We start from the raw sequence: 26,500 nt of genomic DNA on the forward strand, positions 1-26,500 counted from the left end.
TCACAAGATAGCACTATTTTCGATGTGTCTGTTCTCTTTAGCTATCTTAGAATACTTTTGTTGGGATTTATTGTCTTACTGCTGTTATTTTAAATTTGAGTTCGTATAGTACATCATAGTATTTCATTTTCACTTCAGCTTATTTTAATTCCAGTTGTAAAATGCTTTTTAAAATAAGTTTCTGTGAAATTAAAATCCATCCAGGCATTTCTGGTTTCTGAGATAACATTATTTCTCTTCCTCTTTCCACTGCCTTCTACAGCCTCCCTCAAAAGAAAAGAAAAAAAAAAGCCTAAAACAGAACCATATGTTTCAAAGATGGGAGAGATCTGGTGCTTCCACAAAGTCTTTAAAAGGAGAATGTTCGAATGACATGATTCTCCTTTCTGTTAACTGTCCCACATTTTGTGAGAACAGTTAGCTTCCCTAAAAGTCCTCAATGAGTGGTTCAACAGGATGAAAGACACACATTCCTTGTTAATACAGGAAGGTGCTTAGAGCCCGGTGTTGAAAGCTGTGAAACACCCTTGTCGAATGCTGTGTTTTGTTCAGCAGTTGGATAGCAGTTCAGTGTTCCATAGGAAGACCTGAAGTTTTCGTTTGTTCAGAATTTGTAAGAAAAATTCTGGGTTGAATTCGACATGACCATCAGCTGTGAAAAGCTGTTCAACATAATAATGATGTAGACAGGATTATAGTAATTACAATATTACAACATTATTATAAACATTATAATCATAATGTATAAAACGGATTCTTTTCAAGTACTTAGATGCCCTTATTTTAAGAAACATACTTGATAAGTTGTGCTCATGGATGGGAAAACAATTTGAGAAGTTTACGTGCTGCAAATGCAAGCTGCTGTTAGTGTTTGGCAGTCTCTGATCTATTCAGTGAAAGAGCTGTTCAAGGCCCTTCCCTAGGCCAAACTCTCTTAGCCTCATTCCAGTTACAGAAATGAGCACGCAAGCCGTGAGACACTGGCACTGCAGTAAAAGTATTTAGTTCTTTATGTTGCGGAGGGTGGCGTGTGTGTGTGTTTCGATTTCCCCAATCCACAAACGACTGTTCCTCAGCATCAGGCTCTGGTACTTTGTGGACACGTTATGACTGAATGAATGAATCAACAGAATTTTGTACAGTGCTGGAACACTGTGAGAGACTGAAAGAAATGCGAGACACAGACATCCTCTCTGGGGGTGCTGGCTTACGTTTTAACTCGAGGGACGCAAGCTAAGCACACATCCTGCATAGACTGTGAAACAAGGCTGTACTGGATTAAGCATACAGAGAACGAGAGGAGAGTCCAGAAGGAGAGAGATAGGGCTGCTGATGTGGCCTAAAGTCATCAGAGGACATGGGATTGGAGGAGGACCACCCAGGATCCATGGGCTACGGTATGCATTGTATATTTGTGTACCCCCCAAACGTGTATGTTGGAACCCTAATCTTTAATGTGATGGTATTTGGAGATGGAGCCTTTGGGAGATGGATTGGTGCCCTTGTAAGAAGAGAAAAGAGAGGGCTTGCTTCCTCTCCCTCTGCCATGTGAGCCTAGAGCAAGAAGGCATCCATCTGTAAACCAGGAAGGGGGCCCTCACTAGGAGCCCGGTTGGCTGACCCCTTGATCTTGGACTTCCCAGCCTCCAGAACGGTGAGAAGTAAATCTCTGTTGTTTAAGCCACCTCGTCTATGGTATTCGTGTTACATCTGCCTGAACTAAGACAGGATATAGATAATACTGGAATGAGGCAGACATCCCGGGAATGAGGAAACTGCACTGAGAGGGCAAAGGATGAGTTGAAAAGTGATCAGGGCACAGAGGGATCTTCTCAGAAGATATTATGTATCTTGTGGTGCTCCTAGGCTTATTGATTTGATCGTCTGCTATTACAATAGGAGGTTGGAAATGGGGAGGAATATGCATTGACTTGGCAAAAACTAGAACTGTCTTCTTCTTTTTTTCTTTCTCTTCTTCTTCTTCTTTTTTTTGTTGTTGTTATTTTCCTGAGTGATGATCTGTTTTATTTTCCACTATGGTCCCACGGCTAGAACCATCCCTGGCACTGTAGAAAGTATTCATTATGTATTTGAATAAGTAGCTATCAAGAAACCACAGAGTTTAGGCCCCCTTTGCCACCTGCTCATTGAGTATGGAACTTTTTCTGAATTTGAGTAGCCCTAGTTCTCCTGTGCTTGACATGAGTGGGGAAGCTTGAGGAGCTGGGGTCATTTTTGTGATGGTAATTTTGGATTTTTCTCATGGCTGCTCTGGGAACTGAAGACTAATTTGATTCTTGCTAAACTACATAAAATAAACAAGGGAGCTTGTGAAATGGAACACTGAGGGATATTTGAAAGCAAAGAATAACAGACATAGTTTCATCATTTCAGAAAATAACATGGTAGAGTTTCCATATCAACAGGCTGCTCACTTTCTCTGTGAAAAGGGGAATAAAAGGTGACTTTTTTCCTGGGAAGGAAGTATTCTATAGTAAAAAAGAGACATTTAGAGGAGTTTAAATCCCAACTCAGAGGGAGATGATTTAAAATATGCATAAATATTTAATTTATATTAAAATCACAGAAATTATAGTAATCTTTTAAAGTCAAAATGAGGCACTAGCTTAAGTCATAGGCTTAAGAGGCAGTGGGGCGGAGAAGGGAGTGTACACTTTATAAAGGTGCCATCATGTCTTTCACGCCTCTGCCCTGTGGATATGACTGGCTTCTAGTAGGAGGGCTTATGCTTGTGTCACCATAGTTATAGGTGCTGACTCACTGCACCCCTTGTCCCATTTGGTCATAATTTTTAACTCCTTGCTGATGGAAATTGTGTGTCTTTACTAAAACTTAACATACCTAGAATGTAAGAAACAGTGGCATCTATTTTAGAGAACATTATTTATAACATTTTCAAACACAAGTCATATGGTTGGGTGAACTCTTACTAATATTTATTGTTTCTTTTTTTTGCCTTACCCTGATTTCCCACAGAGAGTTAAAATCCTTTAGCATTACAGTGAGATAAGAAAGTAGGGTCAGGCAATAAGCCTCCTTCTCTGCATTTTCTTCCCATTTCTCTTTCTTGGTGTTCTTTGCAATTTCCTTCCCATCTGCCTGTTTCTTAAAGGTTTGTAAAATGAAATACTGTTATGTTAAATTATAAAAACAATATATACTCATTAAACAATTCAAACAATAGAGTATAAATTAACACATCCCACAAAAAAATAAGTACACAACAGTACACACTGTCAGATACACACACATATTTGGTCATCCCCTCCACCTTTCCCATGAACGCTTACTAGTTTTTTTGTTTTTTGTTTTTTGGGCTTTTTTTGGCTGACCTGCATGGCTTGTGGGATCTTAGTTCCCTGACCAGGGATTGAACCCATGCCCTTGGCAGTGAAAGAGTGGAGTCCTAACCACTGGACCACCAGGGAATTCCCTTCCATGGGGTCTTATTGTATATACTATTTTGCAGCTTAATTTTTTAATTAATTAATTACTTTTTTAACATCTTTATTGGAGTATAATTGCTTTACAATGGTGTGTTAGTTTCTGCTGTATAGCAAAGTGAATCAGCTATACATATACATATATCCCCATATCCCCTCCCTCTTGCGTCTCCCTCCCACCCTCCCTATCCCACCCCTCTAGGTGGTCACAAAGCACGGAGCTGATCTCCCTGTGCTGTGCAGCTGCTTCCCACTAGCTATCTAATTTACATTTGGTAGAGTATATATGTCCATGCCACTCTCTCACTTCGTCCCAGCTTACCCTTCCCCCTCCCCATGTCCTCAAGTCCATTCTCTACGTCCGTGTCTTTATTCCTGTCCTGGCCCTAGGTTCTTCAGAACCATTTTTTTTTTTTAGAATCCATATATGTGTGTTAGCATACAGTATTTGTTTTTCTCTTTCTGACTTACTTCACTCTGTATGACAGACTCTAGGTCCATCCACCTCACTACAGATAACTCAATTTTGTTTCGTTTTATGGCTGAGCAATATTCCACTGTATATATGGGCCACATCTTTATCCATTCATCTATAGATGGACACTTAGACTCTTAGCTTAGCTTTTAATTTAACAATATATCATCAGTCCCGTAAATACTGGTGTTTCTCAGGATTGTCTTCTAGGTTTTCTCTTCTCTCTCTGCACATACTGAGTGGAATTCTTCCGCTTGTAGTTTTAGTCACCTTCATGCTTATTTCCAAACATATATTCCCAGCCCCTGTCTGGCTCTGGGACCCCAGCCCACCTGTTTATCATTGCGCACTTGGATGCTGTACAGGCACGACACCCGACTTTTCCTGAACACCGTTTCTCTTCCTGTTTCCGTCTCAGGGAGCAGCGATATTATTCACCCCATTTTCCAAGCTCAAGATCTGGCCTCATCTTCAGTCCATCCTCTTTTTCATTCAACCACATCCTGTCAATCACCAGGCCTATTGTTTCCACTGATTCAATATCTTTTAAACCAATGAGTCTTTCTCCATTCTGACTGCCACCTCTGTAATGCCAAGTGACAGTCATCTCTTGCTTGGGGTGCTCTATTGTCTAACTGTCCTCCTTTCTGTCCCTTTCCCTCCTCACCTTCTAATTCACTTGCCTCACAGGTCCCAGATGATCTTTCTCCAGTGCGAATCTAAACACGTCTTACTTATAATATTCAGAGACTTGCCAGTGCCTTCAGAATAAAGCCCGAACTCTCACAGGGCTCATACAATCTGGCCTCTGCCTGTGCCTTGCCCACCGCATTGGTCTCACCTCCCCACCCGTGTGACTCTCACCGCAAACACCGCCAACCGCTCTGAGTTCCTGGAACATGCCAATTTCTAGTTGACACCTGTTTGCTTTGGTACATTCTGCCTCCCTGTTTCTGCTTCATCCTTTAGACCACTTCAGGGATGCTTCTCCCATGAACTGGATTTGGTGTCATTCCCACGTGTTCCCAGAGCGTCTCACACAAACCTGTATCCTATTGTAGCACTGCTCATACTGTACTGTAGTAGCTTGTATGTGGCTGCCACCACCATCGCCACCATTAGACTGCAAACTCCCTGAGGGCAAGAATGAGGAAGAGCACAGAATGTAGCCCCTGATAGAAGCCGCATATGTGAACGATAAATGAATGTACAGATGACCCTTGAACAACATGGGTTGGGCCACTTATATGCAAATCTTTTTCAAAAAATACAGTACCTCCGTTTTCATTTTACAGGTCTTTAAATGAGCTAATTGTGGGGTAAAGTTTGTGTTGATTAGAGAGCACAATATGTGGAATCAGAAGAACTAGGGTTCAAGTCCTCATTCTATCCAAATGGTTTCAACTTCCCGCCCTTGGGTGAGTCACTTATCAATTTCTTGGTTTTTGAGTCAGAGATGATAGTACACAGATTTTCGACTGGGGGTGGGAGTAGGGCATCTGGTGCCCCTAACCCCTGTGTTGTTCAAGGGTCCACTGGAGTCAGAAACCCAGGAAGCCCCTAATGCTGAAGACATGGCCTGTCCCTGAATCCTAGGAGGTAGAATGGTCAAGTCAGAAGCTTCACACGCCTTGAGGGATCAGGCGGGTTCAAAGGTCAGCATAAGCACTTTTCAGGGCCTGGGCGTGGCGGTTTGAGATACCAGTGCTACTAGGGAGTAGAACAAAGTAATGGTGACCAGAATCTGCCTTCTGCTTTCCCTCGAGCTTCATCCTGTTTGCGGCCTTCTGTAGACTCAGTGACATGTTACAGTTGGAGTGAGTGGAAGAGTTGGAGGCTTGGACAAGGTCCAGCACCTCAGTGGAGCAGACGTGAGGCTTCCTGGAACGGGGTACTTGGATTTGGGGCAGTCACAACACCCAAGGCGGCTAACCTTGCCTCTCGTGCAGCTGGTTAAACCTGCCACTCCCCGCTGGCTACCACCTGTGTAAACTCATGTTCGGAAGACCTTCATTTCCTATGAACCTCTCTCACTTTGGAGTCCCGTGTCCTTTATCCACATGCTGCAGAGGAACAAAAATCAGTACCACTGAGAACCCAAATGCCTGGAGACCCTCTCTGATACTCTGTTGTATGCTCTCGAGATTTTACACTTGAACACCACCCACCCCAGCTGTTACACGTTGTTAAATGTGACTGCTTTCACGCTGATTTGCATGGGATACTTCTCGGGTCTGCAGTGATCACGTTAATTTGTTTATCAGGACCCATAAAATAGAGGCCGCCCAGGGGCCCAGATCACCTCACCAACCTAAACCTGCCCTTATGGGAAACACCTGTCAAGGAAATTGAGCACAAACCAATCACAGTCCTCTAACTCAGCTTTAGCTAGTTTATCTTACCCTAGAAAATAGGACCCACCAGCCTTATAAGGAGTACCCGTCCGCCTAGCCGAGCATGCGCGCCTTCCACATTGCTGTTTCGAGCGCTCTTTGCAACTCACGCTCGCCCAGTATCCTTTGGGAAGAGCGGTCCACTGATTGTGAGGCCCTGGACTTTCCCAGTCCACGGATTGTAGTCCCTTGGATGAAAGATATCACACTCGTTACCAAGTTGTTTTGGTTTGGTCATTGGACAGTGGTGATGAGATGGGACTGGAAGACAGGTGCTGAAGATTCCGGGGATGGCTCCTAGATGCAGATGAAGGTACCAACAGAGCCCTCTTGATTTGCTACCTTTTGAACCTCTCTGCGGGATCTCCAGGAAGCTTCTCTCAGGTGGAGCTCTGCTGCTTTTGCATTCTGAGCTCTTTGAGTTTGTTTGTCCTACGTCTTCCAGGTGGAAAATTGGGGTGTGAGAGACTCTAGGTTTTCATGGTGAGGCTTAAGGTCTCAGGAGCTGTGCACAGGCAGCCAGAAACAGTAAATCTGGTTGAATGAGGGAGGATTATTTCAAGGGAAAATAATAGTTACCCCTCAGTCTAAAGAAAGCAAGATGGAAGCTGTCAGGGAACTCACAAAGCTGCCAGGTAAGCCTCCACAGCATAAACTGCTGGGGGATTTGGGGAAATAAATAAAGAGAAGAAATTCAGGCTTTTTTGACCAAGGGAACATCAAAATCTAAGTAGGCCCAAGTCAGCTATTAAAAACCATCAGGGAATCCTCCACTATAAAGAAATCTTTTTGTTTTCAATTGAGGTAAATTTGGTATATAACATGTTAGTTTCAGAGTATAACATAATAATTTGACCTTGGCATACACGACAGAGTGATCACTACAGTAAGTCTAGTTTCCATCCATCACCATAAAACTGACCTCCTTCACCATTTTTGCTCACCTCCAACCCCTTTCCCCTCTGATAATCATTGATCTGTTCTTTGTATTTGAGTTTTGTATGTTTGTTGGTTTGGTTTTTAGCTTCCACACATAAGTAAAATCATGCAGTATTAATCTTTCTCTGCCTGACTCATCTCACTTAGCAAAATACCCTCAAGGTCCATCCATGTTGTTGTAAATGGCATTATTTCATTCTTCTTTATGGCTGAGTAGTATTCCATTGTATATATGTACCACGTCGTCTTTATCCATTCATCTGTCAGTGGATACTTAGGTTGCTCCCATATCTTGGCTATTGTGAATAATGCTACTATGTACATTGGGGTGCATACATCTTTTCAAGTTAGTGTTTTCCTTTTCTTCAGGTAAATACCCAGGAGTGAAATGGTTGGACCTTTAGATAGTTCTGTTTTTAGTTTTGGGAGTAACCTCCATACTGTTGTCTAGAGTGGCTGCACCAATTTATGTTCCCACCCATGGTACACAAAGGTTCCCTTTTTTCCAGTTCCTCCTCAACACTTGTTACCTGTCCTTCTAATAATAGCCATTCTGACAGGTGTGAGATATTATCTTGCTGTTTTTACTTGCATTTCCCTGAGATTTAGTGATGTTGAGCATCTTTTCATGTGCTTGTTGGCCATTTTTATGTCTTCCTTGGAAAAATATCTTCTCAGATCCTCTGCCCACTTTTTAATTGGGTTTTTTTTTTTGTTATTGAGTTGTATGAGTTCTTTATATTTTAGATATTAGCCCCTTATAGATTCATGATTGACAAATATCTTGTCCCATTCAGTAGGTAGACTTTTTATTTTGTTGGTGGTTTCCTTCACTGTAAAGATGCTTTATAGTGTGATGTAGTCTCATTTGATTACTTTTGCTTTTGTTGCCATTGTCTTTGGAGTAGATCCAAAAACATATGGCGAAGGGTGATGTCATGAAACTTACATGTATGTTTTCTTCTAGGTGTTTGATGGTTTCTGGTCTTACATTCAAGTCTTTAATCAATTTTGAGTTAATTTTTGTGTATGGTGTAAGATAGTGGTCTAGTTTCATTCTTTTGCACATCGCTGTCCAGTTTTCCCAGCACCATTTATTCTTTTGCACATGGCTGTCCAGTTTTGCCAAAGGAGACATACTTGTCTCCTTTGTCATAAATTAATTAACTACATAAGCCTAGGTTTATTTCTTGGCTCTGTTCTGTTCCATTGATCTATGTGTCCGTTTTTATGCCAATACCATACTGTTTTGATTAGTAAAGATTTGCAATATACTTTGAAATCAGGGAGCATGATACCACCAGCCTTGTTCTTCTTTCTCAAGATTTCTTTGGCAACTTGGTGTCTTTTGTGGTTCCAAACAAATTTTAGAATTACTAGTTTTAGTTCTGTGAAAAATGCCATTGAAATTTTGACAGGATTGCATTGAATTTGTAGATTGCTTCAGGTGATGTGGAAATTTTAACACTATTAATTCTTCCAGTCTATCAGCATTGAATATGTTTCCATTTATTTGTGTCTTTTTCAGTTTCTTTCATCAGTATCTTATTAAGGTCCAGGTCTTCCACTTGCTTGGTTAAATTTATTCCTAGGCATTTTATTCTTTTTGATGCAATTTTAATGGGATTGTTTTCTTTTTTTTTTTTTTTTCTTTTGTGGTACACGGGCCTCTCACTGCTGTGGCCTCTCCCATTATGGAGCACAGGCTCCGGATGCGCAGGCACAGCGGCCATGGCTCACAGGCCCAGCCACTCCGCGGCACGTGGGATCTCCCCAGACCGGGGCACGAACCCATGTCCCCTGCATCGGCAGGTGGACTCTCAACCACTTGCGCCACCAGGGAAGCCCGGGATTGTTTTCTTAATTTATCTAATAGTTTCTTACTAGTGTATAGAAACACAACAGATTTTTTTTTTTCTTTTTTTTTTTTGTGGTACGCGGGCCTCTCACTGTTGTGGCCTCTTCCGTTGCGGAGCACAGGCTCCAGACGCGCAGGCCCAGCGGCCATGGGACATGGGCCCAGCCACTCTGCAGCATGTGGGATCCTCCTGGGCTGGGGCACGAGCCCGCATCCCCTGCATCGGCAGGCGGACTCCCAACCACTGCGCCATCAGGGAAGCCCACACAACAGATTTTTGTGTATTGATTTTGCATCCTGCACCTTTACTGAATTTGTTTATTAGTTCTATTTCTTTGCAGAGTCTTTAAAAAATTTTTTTAACATCTTTATTGGAGTATAATTGCTTTAAAATGGTGTGTTAGTTTCTGCTTTATAACAAAGTGAATCAGCTATACATATACATATATCCCCATATCCCCTTCCTCTTGCATCTCCCTCCCATCCTCCATATCCCACCCATCAAGGTGGTCACAAAGCACCGAGCTGATCTCCCTGTGCTATGCAGCTGCTTCCCACTAGCTATCTGTTTTACATTTGGCAGTATATATAAGTCCATGCCACTCTCTCACTTTGTCCCAGCTTACCCTTCCCCCTCCCCGTGTCCTCAAGTCCATTCTCTACAACTGTCTTTATTCCTGTCCTGGCCCTAGGTTCTTCAGAACCATTTTTTTTTTTTTTTAGATTCCATATCTATGTGTTAGCATACAGTATTTGTTTTTCTCTTTCTGACTTACTTCACTCTGTATGAAAGACTCTAGATCCATCAACCTCACTACAAAAAACTCAATTTAGTTTCTTTTTATAGCTGAGTAATATTCCATTGTATATATGTGCCACATCTTCTTTATCCATTCATCTGTTGATGGACACTTAGGTTGCTTCCATGTCCTGGCTATTGTAAATAGAGCTGCAATGAACATTGTGGTATATTACTCTTTTTGAATTATGGTTCTTCAGGGAATATGCCCAGTAGTGGGAGTGCTGAGTTATATGATAGTTCTATTTTTAGTTTTTTAATGAGCCTCCATACTGTTCTCCATAGTGCCTGTATCAATTTACATTCCCATCAACAGTGCAGGAGGGTTCCCTTTTCTCCACACCCTCTCCAGCATTTATTGTTTGTAGATTTTTTTTTCTTTTTTCTTCTTGCGTTACGCGGGCCTCTCACTGTTGTGGCCTCTCCCGTTCTGGAGCACAGGTTCCGGACGCGCGGCCTCAGCGGCCATGGCTCACAGGCCAGCTGCACCACGGCATGTGAGATCTTCCTGGACTGGGACACGAACCCATGTCCCCTGCATTGGCAGGCAGACTCTCAACCACTGCACCACCAGGGAAGCCCCCTTCATTGTACTTTTGATTTGCATTTCTCTAATGATTAATAATTTGAGCATCCTTTCATGTGTTTGTTGGCAATCTGTATATCTTCTTTGGAGAAATGTCTGTTTAGGTCTTCTGCCCAGTTTTGGATTGGGTTGTTTGTTTTTTTGATATTGAGCTGCATGAGCTGCTTGTAAATTTTGGAGATTAATCCTTTGTCAGTTGCTTCATTTGCAAGTATTTTCTCCCATTCTGAGGGTTGTCTTTTGGTCTTGTTTATTGTTTCCTTTGCTGTGCAAAAGCTTTTAAGTTTCATTAGGTCCCATTTGTTTATTTTTGTTTTTATTTCCACTTCTCTAGAATGTAGGTCAAAAAGGATCTTGCTGTGATTTATGTCATAGAGTGTTCTGCCTATATTTTCCTCTGAGAGTTTTGTAGTGCCTGGCCTTACATTAAGGTCTTTAATCCATTTTGAGTTTATTTTTGTGTATGGTGTTAGGGAGTGTTCTAATTTCATTCTTTCCCATGTAGCTGTCCAGTTTTCCCAGTACCACTTATTGAAGAGGCTGTCTTTTCTCCATTGTATATTCTCACCACCTTTATCAAAAATAAAGTGACCATATGTGTGTGGGTTTATCTCTGGGCTTTTTATCCTGTCCCATTGATCTATATTTCTGTGTTTGTGCCAGTACCATACTGTCTTCATTACTGTAGCTTTGTAGTATAGTCTGAAGTCTGGGAGCCTGATTCCTCCAGATCCGTTTTTCTTTCTCAAGATTGCTTTGGCTATTCGGGGTCTTTTGTGTTTCCATACAAATTGTGAAATTTTTTGTTCTAGTTCTGTGAAAAATGCCTTTGGTAGTTTGATAGGGATTGCATTGAATCTGTAGATTGCTTTGGGTAGTATAGTCATTTTCACAATGTTGATTCTACCAATCCAAGAACATGGTATCTCTCTTCATCTGTTTGTATCATCTTTAATTTCTTTCGTCAGTGTCTTATAGTTTTCTGCATTCAGGTCTTTTGTTTCCTTAGGTAGGTTTATTCCTAAGTATTTTATTCTTTTTGTTGCAGTGGTAAATGGGAGTGTTTTCTTAATTTCACTTTCAGGTTTTTCATCATTAGTGTATAGGAAGGCAAGAGATTTCTGTGCATTATATTTTGTATCCTGCTACTTTACCAAATTCATTGATTAGCTCTAGTAGTTTTCTGGTAGCGTCCTTAGGATTCTCTACGTATAGTATCATGTCATCTGCAAACAGGGACACCTTTACTTCTTCTTTTCTGATTTGAATTCCCTTTATTTCTTTTTCGTCTCTGATTGCTGTGGCTAAAACTTCCATAACTATGTTGAATAATAGTGGTGAGAGTGGACAACCTTGTCTGGCTTCTGATCTTAGGGGAAACTGTTTCAGTTTTTCACCGTTGAGAACGGTGTTGGGTGTGGGTTTGTCATATATGGCCTTTATTATGTTGAGGTAAGTTCCCTCTATGCCGACTTTCTGGAGGGTTTTTATCATAAATGGGTGTTGAATTTTGTCAAAAGCTTTTTCTGCATTTATTGAGATGATCATATGGTTTTTATCCTTCAAGTTGTTAATATGGTGTATCACATTGATTAATTTGTATATATTGAAGAATCCTTGCATTCCTGGGATAAACCCCACTTGATCTTGTTGTATGATCCTTTTACTGTGCTGTTGGATTCTGTTTGCTAGTATTTTGTTGAGGATTTTTACATCTATGTTCATCAGTGATATTGGCCTGCAGTTTTCTTTCTTTGTGACATCTTTGTCTGGTTTGGGTATCGGGGTGATGGTGGCCTCGTAGAATGAGTTTGGGAGTGTTCCTCCCTCTCATATATTTTGGAAGAGGTTGAGAAGGATAAGTGTTAGCTCTTCTCTAACTGTTTGATAGAATTCGCCTGTGAAGCCATCTAGTCCTGGGCTTTTGTTTGTTGGAAGATTTTTAATCACAGTTTCAATTTCAGTGCTTGTGATTGGTTTGTTTATATTTTCTGTTTCTTCCTGGTTCAGTCTCAGAAGGCTGTGCTTTTCTAAGAATGTGTCCATTTCTTCCAGGTTGTCCATTTTATTGGCATATAGATGCTTGTAGTAATCTCTCATGATCCTTTGTATTTCTACAGTGTCAGTTGTTACTTCTCCTTTTTCATTTCTAATTCTATTCATTTGCGTCTTCTCCCTTTTTTTATTGATGAGTCTGGCTAATGGTTATCAATTTTGTTTATCTTCTCAAAGAGCCAGCTTTTAGTTTTATTGATCTTTGCTATCGTTTCCTTCATTTCTTTTTCATTTATTTCTGATCTGATCTTTATGATTTCTTTCCTTCTGCTAAATTTTGGGTTTTTTTTATTCTTCTTTCTCTAATTGCTTTAGGTGTAAGGTTAGGTTGTTTATTTGAGATGTTTCTTGTTTCTTGAGTTAGGATTGTATTGCAATAACCTTTCCCCTTAGAACTGCTTTTGCTGCATCCCATAGGTTTTGGGCCATCATGTTTTCATTGTCATTTGTTTGTAGGTATTTTTTGGTTTCCTCTTTGATTTCTTCAGTGATCACTTGGTTATTAAATAGTGTATTTTTAGCCTCCATGTGCTTGTATTCTTTACAGCTTTTTTCCTGTAATTGATATCTAGTCTCATAGCATTGTGGTCGGAAAAGATCCTCGATAGGATTTCAATTTTCTTAAATTTACCAAGGCTTGATTTGTGACCCAAGATATGATCTATCCTGGCGAATGTTCCATGAGCACTTGAGAAGAAAGTGTATTGTGTTGTTTTGGGATGGAATGTCCTATAAATATCAATTAAGTCCATCTTGTTTAATGTATCATTTAAACTTTGTTTCCTTATTTATTTTTATTTTGGATGACCTATCCATTGGTGAAAGTGGGGTGTTAAAGTCCCCTACTATGATTGTGTTATTGTCGATTTCCCCTTTTATGGCTGTTAGTATTTGCCTTGTGTACTGAGGTGCTCCTATGTTGGATGCATAAATATTTACAATTGTTATATCTTCTTCTTGGATTGATCCCTTGATCATTATGTAGTGTCCTTCCTTGTCTGTTGTTAACATTCTTCATTTTAAAGTCTATTTTATCTGATATGAGTATTGCTACTCCAGCTTTCTTTTGATTTCCATTTGCATGGAATATCTTTTTCCATCCCCTCACTTTCAGTCTGTATGTGTCTCTAGGTCTGAAATGGGTCTCTTGTAGATAGCATATATATGGGTCTTGTTTTTGTATCCATTCAGCCAGTCTATGTCTTTTGGTTGGAGCATTTAATCCATTCACATTCAAGGTAATTATCGATATGTATGTTCCTATGACCATTTTCAAAATTGTTTTGGGTTTGTTATTGTAGGTCTTTTCCTTCTCTTGTGTTTCCTGCCTGGAGAAGTTCCTTTAGCATTTATTGTAAAGCTGGTTTGGTGGTGCTGAATTCTCTTAGCTTTTCCTTGTCTGTAAAGGTTTTAATTTCTCCATCGAATCTGAATGAGATCCTTGCTGGGCAGAGTAATCTTGGTTGTAGGGTTTTTCCTTTTCATCACTTTAAATATGTCCTGCCATTCCCTTCTGGCTAGCAGTTTCTGCTGAAAGATCAGCTGTTAACCTTTTGGGGATTCCCTTGTATGTTATTTGTTGTTTTTCCCTTGCTGCTTTTAATATTTTTCTTTGTATTGAATTTTTGATAGTTTGATTAATATGTGTCTTGGCATGTTTCTCCTTGGATTTATCCTGTATGGGTTGCTCTGTGTTTCCTGGACTTGATTGACTATTTCCTTTCCCATATTAGGGAAGCTTTCAACTATAATCTCTTCAAATATTTTTTCAGTTCCTTTCTTTTTCTCTTCTTTTTCTGGGACCCCTATAATTCTAATGTTGGTGCATTTAATGTTGTCCCAGAGGTCTCTAAGACTGTCCTCAATTCTTTTCATTCTTTTTTCTTTATTCTACTCTGTGGTAGTTTTTTCCACTCTTTTATCTTCCAGGTCACTTATCTGTTTTTCTGCCTCACTTATTCTGCTGTTGATTTCTAGAGAATTTTTAATTTCATTTATTGTGGTGTTCACCATTGTTTGCTCTTTAGTTCTTCTAGGTCTGTCTTAAACATTTCTTGTATTTTCTACATTCTTTTCCAAGATTTTGGATCATCTTTACTATCATTACTCTGAATTCTTTTTCAGGCAGACTGCCTACTTCCTCTTCATTTGTTTGGTCTAATGGGTATTTACCTTGCCCCTTTATCTGCTGTGTCTGTCTCTGTCTTCTCATTTTGCTTAACTCACTGTGTTTGGGGTCTCCTTTCTCAGGCTGCAGGTTCGTAGTTCCTGTTGTTTTTGGTGTCTGCCCCCAGTGGCTAGGGTTGGTTCAGTAGGTTGCATAGGATTCCTGGTGGAGGGGACTGGTGCCTGTGTTCTGGTGGTTGAGGCTGGATCTTGTCTTTCTGGTGGGCAGGACCGCATCCTGTGGTGTGTTGTGGGGTGTCTGTGAGCTTATGATTTTAGGCAGCCTCTCTGCTAATGGGTGGGGTTGTGTTCTTGTCTTGCTAGTTGTTTGTCATAGGGTGACAAGCACTGTGGCTTGCTGGTCGTTGAGTGGAGCTGGGTCTTAACATTGAGATGAGCTTTTGCTGTTTGATATTATGTGGAGCTGGGAGGTCTCTGGTGGACTAATGTCCTGAACTTGGCTCTCCCACCTCAGAGGCACAGGCCTGATACCCGGCCAGAGCACCAAGACCCTGTCAGCCACACGGCTCAGAAGAAAAGGGAGAAAAAAAGAATGAAATAAAATAAAATAAAGTTATTAAAATAAAAAATTTTTTAAATTGTTAAAAATAAAAAAATTTTAAAGTAAGAAACAAAAGAACAAAAGAAGATAGTAACCAAACCAAAAATCACATCTACCAATGATAACAAGTGCTGACAACCAAGCTAAAAAAAATAAATGAGAAAAAAATGGACGGACAGAATCCTAGGACAAATGGTAAAAGCAAAGCTATACAGACAGAATCACACAAAGAAACATACACACTCACAAAGAGAGAAAAGGGAAAAATATATATCTATATATATATTAAAAAAAGGAGGGAGAGAGAAAACAAATAATAAAGCTACCAATGATAATAAATTTTAAATACTAAACTGAGATAAACATAAAACCAGAAAAAAATTAGATGCTGAAAGCAAACCCCAAGTCTACAGTTGCTCCCAAAGTCCACCGCCTGAATTCTGGGATGATTCATTGTCTATTCAGGTATTCCCCAGATGCAGGTACATCAAATTGATTGTGGAGATTTCATCTGCTGCTCCTGAGGCTGCTGGGAGAGATTTCCCTTTCTCTTCTTTGTTCACACAGCTCCTGGGGTTCAGCTTTGGATATGGCCCCTCCTCTGCGTGTAGGCCACCTGAGCGTGTCTGTTCTTCGCTCAGACAGGACGGGGTTAAAGGAGCCGCCCCTGATTAGAGGGCTCTGCCTCACTCAGGCCACGGGGACTGGGGGTGGGGTATGGAATGCGGGGCGAGCCTGAGGCGGCAGAGGCCGGCATGACGTTGCACCAGCCTGAGGTGTGCCGTGCGTTCTCCCAGGGAAGTTGTCCCTGGATCCCGGGACCCTGGCAGTGGCGGGCTGCACAGGTTCCCCGGAAGGGGGGTGTGGATAGTTACCTGTGCTCGCACACAGGCTTCTTGGTGGCGGCGGCAGCGGCCTTAGCCTCCCATGCCCGTCTCTGGGGTCCGCTCTGTTAGCTGTGGCTCGCACCCGTCTCTGAGGCTCGTTTAGGCGGTGCCCTGCCTTCTGTGGGCAGACAGGGAAGGAATCCCTTCTCCTCATGAACCCCAAAACAATGGTCTCTTGCCTCTTCGGCAGCTTCAGACGTTTTCCCGGACTCCCTCCCGGCTAGCCGTGGCGCACTAGCCCCCTGCAGGCTGTGTTCACGCCGCCAACCCCAGTCCTCTCCCGGCGCTCTGACCAAAGCCTGAGCCTCAGCTCCCAGCCCTGCCCGCCCCAGCGGGTGAGCAGACAAGCCCCTCGGGCTGGTGAGTGCCGGTCGGCACCGATCCTCTGTGCGGGAATCTCTCCGCTTTGCGCTCCGCACCCCTGTTCCTGGGCTCTCCTCCGTGGCTCTGAAGCTTGCCCCCGCCTCCCACCCCCCCACCCCTGTCTCCGCCTGCGAAGGGGTTTCTAGTGTGTGGAAACCTTTCCTCCTTCACAGCTCCCTCCCACTGGTGCAGGTCCCATCCCTATTCATTTGTCTCTGTTTTTTCTTTTTCCTTTTGCCCTACCCAGGTACGTGGGGAGTTTCTTGCCTTTTGGGAGGTCTGAGGTCTTCTGCCAGCGTTCAGTAGGTGTTCTGTAGGAGCTGTTCCCCATGTAGATGTATTTCTGATGTATTTGTGGGGAGGAAGGTGATCTCCACGTCTTACTCCTCCGCCATCTTGAAGGTCTCCCCTTTTTGTAGAGTCCTTAGTGTTTTCGCTGTATCATGTCATCTGCAAATAGTGACAGTTTTACTTCTTCCTTCCGAATTTAGACGACTTTCATTTCTTTTTTTTGCCTAATGGCTCTGGCCAGGACTTCCAATGCCTAAGTCAGCCTGCAGTTACCGGAAGCACCTGTCCAGGAAACCTAACACACATCAATTACAACCCTCCAACTCATCTTTAGTTCTTTCCCTTACACAAGAAGGTAGGCCCTGCTAGCCTTATAAGGAAATCCCCATCCTGTTAGCCAATCATGCCCTGCTTCTGTGTTGCCTCTTCTAATGCTCTATAATACTCACTCTTGCCTAAATTCCCTCAGGAACAGTGTTCTGTTGCTTAATAGGTACTGTATTCCCCAAGCCATGGTTTGTTTCCTTTTGAGTAAAGGACATCAAGCTAGTTACAAATTGTTTTAGTTTTGTCATTTGACCATAGTAAATTTGGGATGTTGGAACATAGTGGACAGAACTCCCAATTCGGATTTAGGAGGTTGGGATTAGAATCTGGGTTCTCTAGCTCAACTGGAGCAGTGTGGTCCTATTTCATGCAGTTTTGAATTAAATACTGAATATAAAGTATTAAGTCTCTCAATGCAAACAATTTGAAATAGTGTAATTCTCCCCCCAGATTTATCAAGACTTGCATAATTTCAAAGCTGTTTGGGTCTATTGAATTATAAGCTGTGTTTATTTTATTGAAATGTTTCCACTTTAGCTAGTGAACAGAAATACCCAATATCTTCTGTTATGGGAATGGTCTTAAAATATATAAATCTCAGTTAGATTTTGCAGGGTCTTCAGGAAGGCATCTCTTGTGTAAAAGATAATCTTTCTGTCCTAGGTAAGTCATCTATCTTGTCTTCTCTTTTTTTTTTTACATCTTTATTAGAGTATAATTGCTTTACAGTGGTGTGTTAGTTTCTGCTGTATAACAAAGTGAATCAGTTATACATATACATATATCCCCATATCTCCTCCCTCTTGCGTTTCCCTCCCACCCTCCCTATCCCACCCCTCTAGGTGGTCACAAGGCACCGAGCTGATCTCCCTGTGCTATGCGGCTGCTTCCCACTAGCTATCTACCTTACATTTGGCAGTGTATATATGTCCATGCCTCTCTCTCGCTTCGTCACAGCTTACCCTTCCCCCTCCCCATGTCCTCAAGTCCATTCTCTAGTAGGTCTGTGTCTTTATTCCTGTCTTACCCCTAGGTTCTTCTCTTGATTATTCTTATTCTCACTGTAGAAAATGGGGAGAGTAAAATCCACCTCCTAGTTTTAAATGAGGAAATACAGGTTAAACGTGCCTAGTTTAGTGTTGGTACAGATCAGGCACTCAGTGAATGTTATTTGGAAAGTGGACAAGATAGACAATATAATTTGAATGTCTGTTTTCTACTAGAAATTCTTACAACTCTTAAGCACTAAACTAGGTGATATCTCTGTATTACAGGTAAGGAAATAGGATCAGGGGAGATTCTACTTTGGGGATATGTGTGGACTTTGAACCAACGCCTGCCTTCCTACATGACTTACTTTATTCTGTGTTGAAATAGTGACTAAGGTAGGCAGAAATTATTTTAAAAATGGGACTGATAGGTCTGAAGGAATAGTGATCTACGTTCCCTGTTTCTTAAGGTGTCAGAACATTAATAATCAGATGCACATTTTTTAAATGCAATTTAAATAATCTCTTCCAGGGCTTCCTTTCCCCCAATTATGAAATGAATGTGATAATAACAAGTAGTTCTTTGAATCAGGGGTGAAAGTCTTTAAAACTCCCAATTATTCAGAAGGACTTTAAGTCACTTTCACAGACATGTGCAGGTTTAAGATAATAGGAACTTTAGGGTGATAGGATAGGGTGTATTTATAACACTTCCTGTTTGCTCTGAGAGCTGAGAATGTGCTCTTCTGAAGTATGGAGATATCAGATGCATTAATCATGTAGTAATTAGAGCTCTTGGGAAGAACACGCTCTCATAAATGCAAGATATTTTTATTAACAATGGAGTGATTAGTTATAAAGCCATTTAATTTAAAACTTAAGCCAGCAATCGGAGGAAATAACATTTTAAATCAATTTCAGAATAGAATGGTCATAGATAAACCTCAAGTGTGAGAAGATTGAAAAAAGTGACTGTTTTGACTCGCCACATCTTGGAAGGAGGATTTAGAGGATGCATATGTCTTTGAGGCCCAAGGGTAATACTCTGGACATACTAGAGCAGAGGGGCAAAAACTGGAATGAGGATGGAAAATTCGTTCTTCTGGGTCATGGATTTGTACAAATTGGAAAACTTGGAAGGGCCTGAAGCAGTGGACATGCCATTGGATTGAAACTAGATTCTCTCAAGTTCTTCATGAGCCAGCTGAACTCACTAAGATCCCAACAAGGACAAAATACCATATTTCACCATTTCTACTTAGGGACACCTGTTTTTTTCCTTAACTCAGCTGGGGTTTTGACCCTCTGAGCCTGATTCGTAGACAGCTTTGCTCTTGTCATTGTGTATACTATCCTAGCCTCTGCTCATGGATCAGAATATAACCAGAGTAACATCTGTTTTGGTATGAAATATCTTTCTTCTGAGAAATATCTTTCTTATGAAATATCTCAGATCTTAATCAGTTTTTTTGTTCCTGCATATAAGCAGAAAACCCACAAATCACTTTACTGAGGCTGGGCTTGGGACAGGCAGGAGGTAAGGTTGAAGGGTAGAAGAGTATGGTTGGGAGCAGGAAAAGATGTAGGATGACTCCTCTTACAGGTGCCCCATCCAGACTATGCCTGACCAGGTGGCAGGAGGACAAACCTGGAGGAGAAGTTCTTGGCTTCTACTTCCCTTGTTCCGTTGGTCAGTTTGGACCTGCCCATTTGACAAGCACATTAACACAGAAGTAGGCAAGTTAGTGTCTGCCCTCTCACACTTCAGTTTTTGTTAGAAACAGATTTTAAAGTTCTTTGGGGCAGGGATGTCTTATTTACTTTTATATAACCCTCTTAACTATCAACATCCTTGGTATGTAGTAGGTGATTGCTTTTTTTATTGAAGTATAGTTGACATTTTATGTTGTATTAGTTTCAGGTGTACAACATAGTGGTTCAACATTTGTATGTATGACACATTGATCACCATGATATGTCTACTAACCATCTGTCACCGTACAGAGTTGCCACAATATTGTTGAATATATTCCCTATGTTGTACATAACTTACCTGTGACTTATAACTGGAAGTTTATACCTCTTGAATCCCCTTCACCGATATTGCACGATCTCCCACCCACCTGTCTTCTGGCGATCGTCAGTGCTTTTCTCTGTATCCATGTGTCTGTTTCTGTTTTGTTTTGCTTGTTCATTTGTTTTGTTGTTTAGATTCCGTATGTAAGTGAAATCATACAGTATTTGTCCTTCTCTGTCTGACTTATTTCACTTAGTGTAATGCCCTCTAGGTCCATCCATGTTGCTGCAAATGACAAGATTTCATTCTTTTCTTACGACTGGGTAATATTCAGTGTGTTTGTGTGTGTGTGTGTGTGTGTGTGTGTGTGTGTGTACCATCCTTTTTATCCCTTCTTCTATCGATGGACACTTAGATTGCTTTCATATCTTGACTATTGTAAATAATGCTGCAGTGAACATAGGGGTGCATGTATCTTTTGAAATTACTATTTTCATTTTCTCTGGATAAATACCCAGAGGTGGAATCACTGGGTCGTAAGGTAGTTTTAATCTTTTGAGAAAACTCCATACTGTTTTCCATAGTGGCTGAACCAATTTACATTCCCACCAACAGTGCGTGAGGGTCCTCTTTTCTCTACATCCTCACCAACATTTATTTGTTGGCTATTATCAAAAAGACATTCTGGCAGGTGTGAGATGATACGTCACTGCGGTTTTGATTTGCGTTTCCCTGATGATTAGTGATATTGAGCATCTTTTCCTGTGTCTGTTGGCCATCTGTATGTCTTCCTTGGAAAAATGTCTATTCAGGTCCTCTGCCCATTTCTTAATCAGATTTCTTTTTGTTATTGAGTTGTGTGAGTTCTTTGTATATTTTGGATATTAGCCCCTAGTTGGCTACATGATTTGCAAATATCTTTTCCTTTTCAGTAGGCTGCCTTTTCATTTTGTTGATCATTTTCTTTACTGTACAAAAGCTTTTTAGTTTGACGTATTGCCATTTATTTATTTTTGCTTTTGTTTATAAAATCCATGGGAATCCAGCAGTGTGTGGCCTGTAACCCTTCTCAACCTTCGTGGGTTCAAAGGATTAGATAAAACACTGTCTTTGGGGGAAAAAAAACTACTCTTTCTTAAAAGGGTTAGGTTTTAAAGGAATGGAAATTTCTGGTTTAAATTGTTTAGAAATGAGAAGGGCCGTTTCTTTAGGTCTACAAGTAGGGTGGCTTCTGAATGCGATGTTTAAAATAATATTATTAGTATAGAAACCTGAAACAAGCATCCCACCACAAAAACAAGTTTGATTTTGCTGAACTCACTTGGGTTAAGTCTCCAAGGATTTCCTTAGCACCAGTTTCAGAATACTGAGCTTTGAGGGAATTTTTGTAGAAGGACTATTATCATCATCAATCGCTCCCATCCACTGTGTGCCTCCAGTTGGTAAGTAGTAAAAGAGCATCTTGTTCAACAGCCTTGTGAGCTTGGAGTATTATCTCCATTTTACAGACAAGGAAACTGAGGTCCAGATAATGGATGTGATTTGCCTAAGGTCACATACCTAGTGTACTTGCAAGCAGTGCTGTCTCACTTGAAAACCATTGTTTGGGGAAACTTGGCCAGTATTTGAATAGCTGTAGAATTTTTCACAAGCAACTACTGTGTCTAGGGAAGCATTGGATACTAATGGAACCCTTTCACGTGGTGTGTCTTCTTGCCTGAAGCTGAAGGCTTAGAAAAATTAAAGAAAGGATCTTGGTAGTTCTAATTCATTCCTTTTCCTCAGCTCTGCTCCCACTTTCCGTTTTACCCCTCTAATAGGAAGGCATTCCTGTGATTTTGCTCTAGAATCTTGTGATGGCTACTTGGCAGATAGCCCCACCAAATTATTCTAGTACAATATTTTAGAAAAATGATTCCTGACATGTTGAGACACCTGACATATTGGCACTTGTACTGACTTCAACCCATACCCCTAAGAGAGGACCTTGGTCTGTATTGTCACCACAGTACATACTACACCGTCAGACCCAAGTTCACTGTATCCCATGAATATTTTGACTGCCTGACAGTAGCCATCTGGATTTTCTGAGTTTCTCACTGAATTTGGTTTTAGTATTTCATTTATCAGGTAAAGAGGGGCTGTTTTATCCTACGGAAAATTTGTCAGAGGTTTGGCATTGTTCAAATACTGTAGTGGTTCAACTGCTGAACATAATAAAAATCTTTCATTTTGGGTTTGTGTGTCCTTGTATTGAATACAGATTCATTTTAGCTTTGGTGTGTTTATGATACGCTCTAGAATTAGCTTCTGGAGTTTTTGTAACTTAATGAGTGGAATTTATCATGGGATAATGGGACCAACATAGGGATTTCTTTGGATTCAGTGTAGCCAATGACAGGTGTAGGAGAGTGTGTGCGCGTGTGTTTGGGGGGGGAGGGGAGGGGAGGAGAGAGTACCAAGCATACTTGGGATTTGGATTTTATAAAAATGAGTTGTTCCTTGGTTTTCAGATTAACTTAAAGTTCTTTCGTATTATAGGAATAATGTATGATTGATTATTGTATAAAAAAATATAGATGAGTACTCAAAAGAAAAAAAAATAACATCTGAAGTGTTAGTCACTGTTAAGATTTTGGTTTACTTGATGCCAATTTGTGTGTGTGTGTGTGTGTGTTTGTGTACATTCATACATGTTTGTACAAAAATGAGCTTATGCTATAAATATTCTAGAAATTGTATTTGCACATCTATTCATTAAATATTCTTCTCTCATATTTTTAATATAAAAATAAATTGTAAATTTTAGGTTATTATTTTTTCTTTGTTCAGAAATCTTGCAGCAACTGACTGTTAGAAAGAGGCTTTTTAAGTTTCGGATCACTCATGGGCCCCCTTCCCCACAGCCCTTGGTAGCGTGTGTGTTGCATGGCTGCTGCCCTGCCCTGAGATCCACACCCCGCCGGAGGACACTGTGGAACTGATGGCTGCTGACAGTTCATCTACTTTTCCTATTTTTCTTGCAGGAGACAGAGCATGTGGTACCCAGCCAGTCAGAGTGTCAGGGGAGAACAGGAACGCCAGCTCAGGAGAGTCCACAAAACCACACCTTCAGGTGCCAAGAAACCGTGCGAACTCAACGAAGGTGGGCCCTTTGTTGTCAGAAGTTGCACTGGGCCTTGGGTTCCTTTCCCAGAAACGCTAACACCTGTGCTTGCTACCCCTGCACAAGAGGCAAGGCTTTCTGACTTTCGCTGGCATCCCTTGAAGTCAGAGAAGCTCCTTAAAGGGGGAGAATCATTGAGTCTAAGAGAGATGTACATAACCTACTTTCTCTGCCTGCAGTTTGAAGATAATCGGCCTTAAGGCTCAGAGAGGAGCGGAGACTCTCCTGCCCTGAGAGAGAGAAACGCTGATTTCATTTTGTCCTCTTTCATTCCACGCTAGAGAGGACTGGGTTTTCTTCTGTGATAATGGTAATTGCTGATGACAGTGTAGAAGTCAGGCCAATTGCTTTTCACATATTCTGTCATTTAGCCCTCACCCCTTCCCCGAAGCGGGTACTCCTGGCCCCATTTTATGGAGAAGGAGCCTGAGGCTGGGTCGTCAAGGCACTTGACTGATATTCTACAAGTAAAAAAGGCTGAGCCAGAATTTTTTTTTTTTTTTTTTTTGCGGTACGCGGGCCTCTCACTGCTGTGGCCTCTCCCGTTGCGGAGCACAGGCTCCAGACGCGCAGGCTCAGCCGCCATGGCTCACGGGCCCAGCCGCTCCGCGGCACGTGGGATCTTCCCGGACCGGGGCACAAACCCGCGTCCCCTGCATCGGCAGGCAGACTCTCAACCACTGCGCCACCAGGGAAGCCCCCTGAGCCAGAATTTGAACCTACAAATGTCTGATTACAGCATAGCAGCCGTGGCTCCTGTGCTGATCCAGGTGGTGTCTCTAAGCCTTGAAGTGGCCCTGGGGCTGACCCCTCTGGTCTCCCGGACCTGCTAGAGATGGCCCTGGGTCAGGGCAAGGATGTGGGTGGGAGGCTGTCCGAAGCAAGGTTGGCATGGCATTCGGATGGGAGCCTGGCCTTGCAGCTGTCTATGGAAAGTCTCTTCTGGAAATAAGATAAGAAAGAATTCAACTGCTAGTTGTGTCAGCTGTCTTTGTAGGATCTTGTGTACAGTGTAATCATAGCTCTCACTCAGTGGAAAGGGAGGGCTATGCTTCTGGGCATGGCTTTTCAAAATTTTTTCTAAGGCAGCAGAGTCTAAGTGAATCAACGACGACAGACAAGATTGGCTGTGCTATGAAATTGTGCTTTTTAAAACAATTTTATCAGAGTATCGTTGAGTTACAATGTTGTGTTAGTTTCTGCTGTACAGCAAAGTGAACCAGTTATACGTATACATATATCCACTCCTTTTTAGCTTCTTTTCCCATATACATTACAGAGTATTGAGAAGATTCCCTGTGCTCTACAGTAGGTTCTAATTAGTTATCTATTTTATATATAGTGAAACTGTGCTTTAAAATATTCAACGTACTAAATTTAGAATCAGAGCCCCAAAGGGTTGATGGAGACCCCAAAAGTAAGGTGATCCATTATCCAGTTGGATTCTTCAAAACCTTTTCTCACCTCCTCGCTGGTTGCCATCTCTTGTCTGTTTATTCTTACTTGACCTCAGAGCGGGTAAGACTCAGCCCTGTCATTTCTCTGCTAATCGGGACACTCACCTTCCTGTTGGAGGCCTTACTATAGCAAAGCTGTTTTAGGTTGATTAGAATCAATTTAGGCAGTGACCCTGTCTCCCCCACCAGACTGGTGACTGCATCTCTCAGCAAGGATAAGGCCAGCTATATTCCCATGCATATTTCAAAATCATAAAAAAGACAGAAAAAAACACACACAAGAAACAAGACGAAATCCTTCATGCTTGCATATGAAATGTATGGTGCCCTTTGGGCTGGATACTCCACAGAGGCTGATAGGGGAAAATGACATTAGCAATCTACCTTCTCAAAGACGCTCGATGTTTGGTAAACTTAAAACCACTCTATTTCCCATCTGCAGTGGAGAAGGTAAGTGGTAATATTACTGTTATCAGAGGGCAAGTCAGAAATTTAACAGGATTCTGCTCTGGGGATCATTCACATATGACTAGGGAGAGCTAAGTGTACCGAATTAGAAAAGTCCTCATGAGGAAACATACAGAGCAGCAGCTCCTACACTTGGGGGTGGGGAGTTATAGTTCATTCAGATTCTCAGATTTACGGCACTTTTCCTCAGAAAAAAAGAGATACACATACACACAAAAGTTTGTGTAACATTTTAGGCTGTTCCTAGACCTCTTCTGCATGTCAGGAGAAGGAACCAAATACATGGTCACTGGGCAGCCTTCCTCATTGAGTCAGGCTTGTCTCCTCCAAAACAGATCTGGCCTGTCTTCCTCTGTACTTTAGCAGACCTCCATAGGACCCCAAATACCTTGTTGTTCTCTTCTTCTTTTTCCTTTCTAGCCTCCATGTTCTACTTTGACAGGATCTAGCTTTCTGAGCTAGCAGCATTCCAGAATGGCCTGTGCACCAGAGTTGACAGTCACAGCGTGTGGTGTTAAGTTGCAGATCGGGAGTTGTGAGGCCGTTACGTCTGGTATATTAGGTTGAGTATTTAGATCAGGATGGTAACCTTTAAACTACAGAGTTTTTTTTTGTCACAGCCATGGTGGCGTCACCTAGGATCACTCTAATGCAACTTAAAAAGAAAACTCTAAATATTACAGGGATTGTGAAATTTGATGAACTGGTGAAATGAGAGCTGAGGCTAAAAGCAACTTTGAGTCAGGTAGCTCACATTCCTGATAACATTGCTCTTCCATTTTAAAACCAGCAAACGGCCAGGTGCAGGCATATTGTGTCCAATAAGATCTCGATAGAGACATGAGGACTGTAACAGAACACTCCAGACCTAAGTCTGGCTCAAAGTGAGGGAAGAAGCCAGGCTAAATCTTAGCAGGTATAAAATGCCACCTTCTTGGGGAGGAGCATGTTCTTATCATAATGAGCACTTTGAGAAAGGAAGGAAAGATCTTTCTACAGCAAGGAGCTGTCAAGGGGTCACATGTGGTTTGGGTGGGACTCAAAAGGGTAGTTCAGAGAATGAATCCATCCTTGTAGAAGTGAGGTTTTGGAGCTGCTTGTGTCGTGGGGTGGTATTGATCTTCTCATGCGAGCCAAAGAGAAATAGTTTCATACCTTCAGCTCAGAGAGCATGTTGTTGAGCTCTTCCTAGGGCACGGGACGTTTATCTGTGTGTCTAAATGCGCTTTAGGGAGGTC

General features: G+C 41.6%; 1 protein-coding gene across 6 annotated transcripts in view; it reads left to right on the top strand.

Moving 5' to 3' along the window:
* FAM13C (family with sequence similarity 13 member C) overlaps nucleotides 1-26,500 on the top strand; it is a 136,217-nt gene that overhangs the window by 40,365 nt on the left and 69,352 nt on the right. For all 6 annotated transcript variants that reach the window (XM_060034961.1, XM_060034962.1, XM_060034963.1 and 3 more), the window contains one exon: nucleotides 23,198-23,316. In XM_060034961.1, the coding sequence (XP_059890944.1) occupies nucleotides 23,198-23,316 (119 nt within the window). The remainder of the gene's footprint in view (nucleotides 1-23,197; nucleotides 23,317-26,500) is intronic.

This window comes from Delphinus delphis, chromosome 16 (assembly GCF_949987515.2).
Source record: "Delphinus delphis chromosome 16, mDelDel1.2, whole genome shotgun sequence".
In the NCBI taxonomy this organism is placed as follows: domain Eukaryota; kingdom Metazoa; phylum Chordata; class Mammalia; order Artiodactyla; family Delphinidae; genus Delphinus; species Delphinus delphis.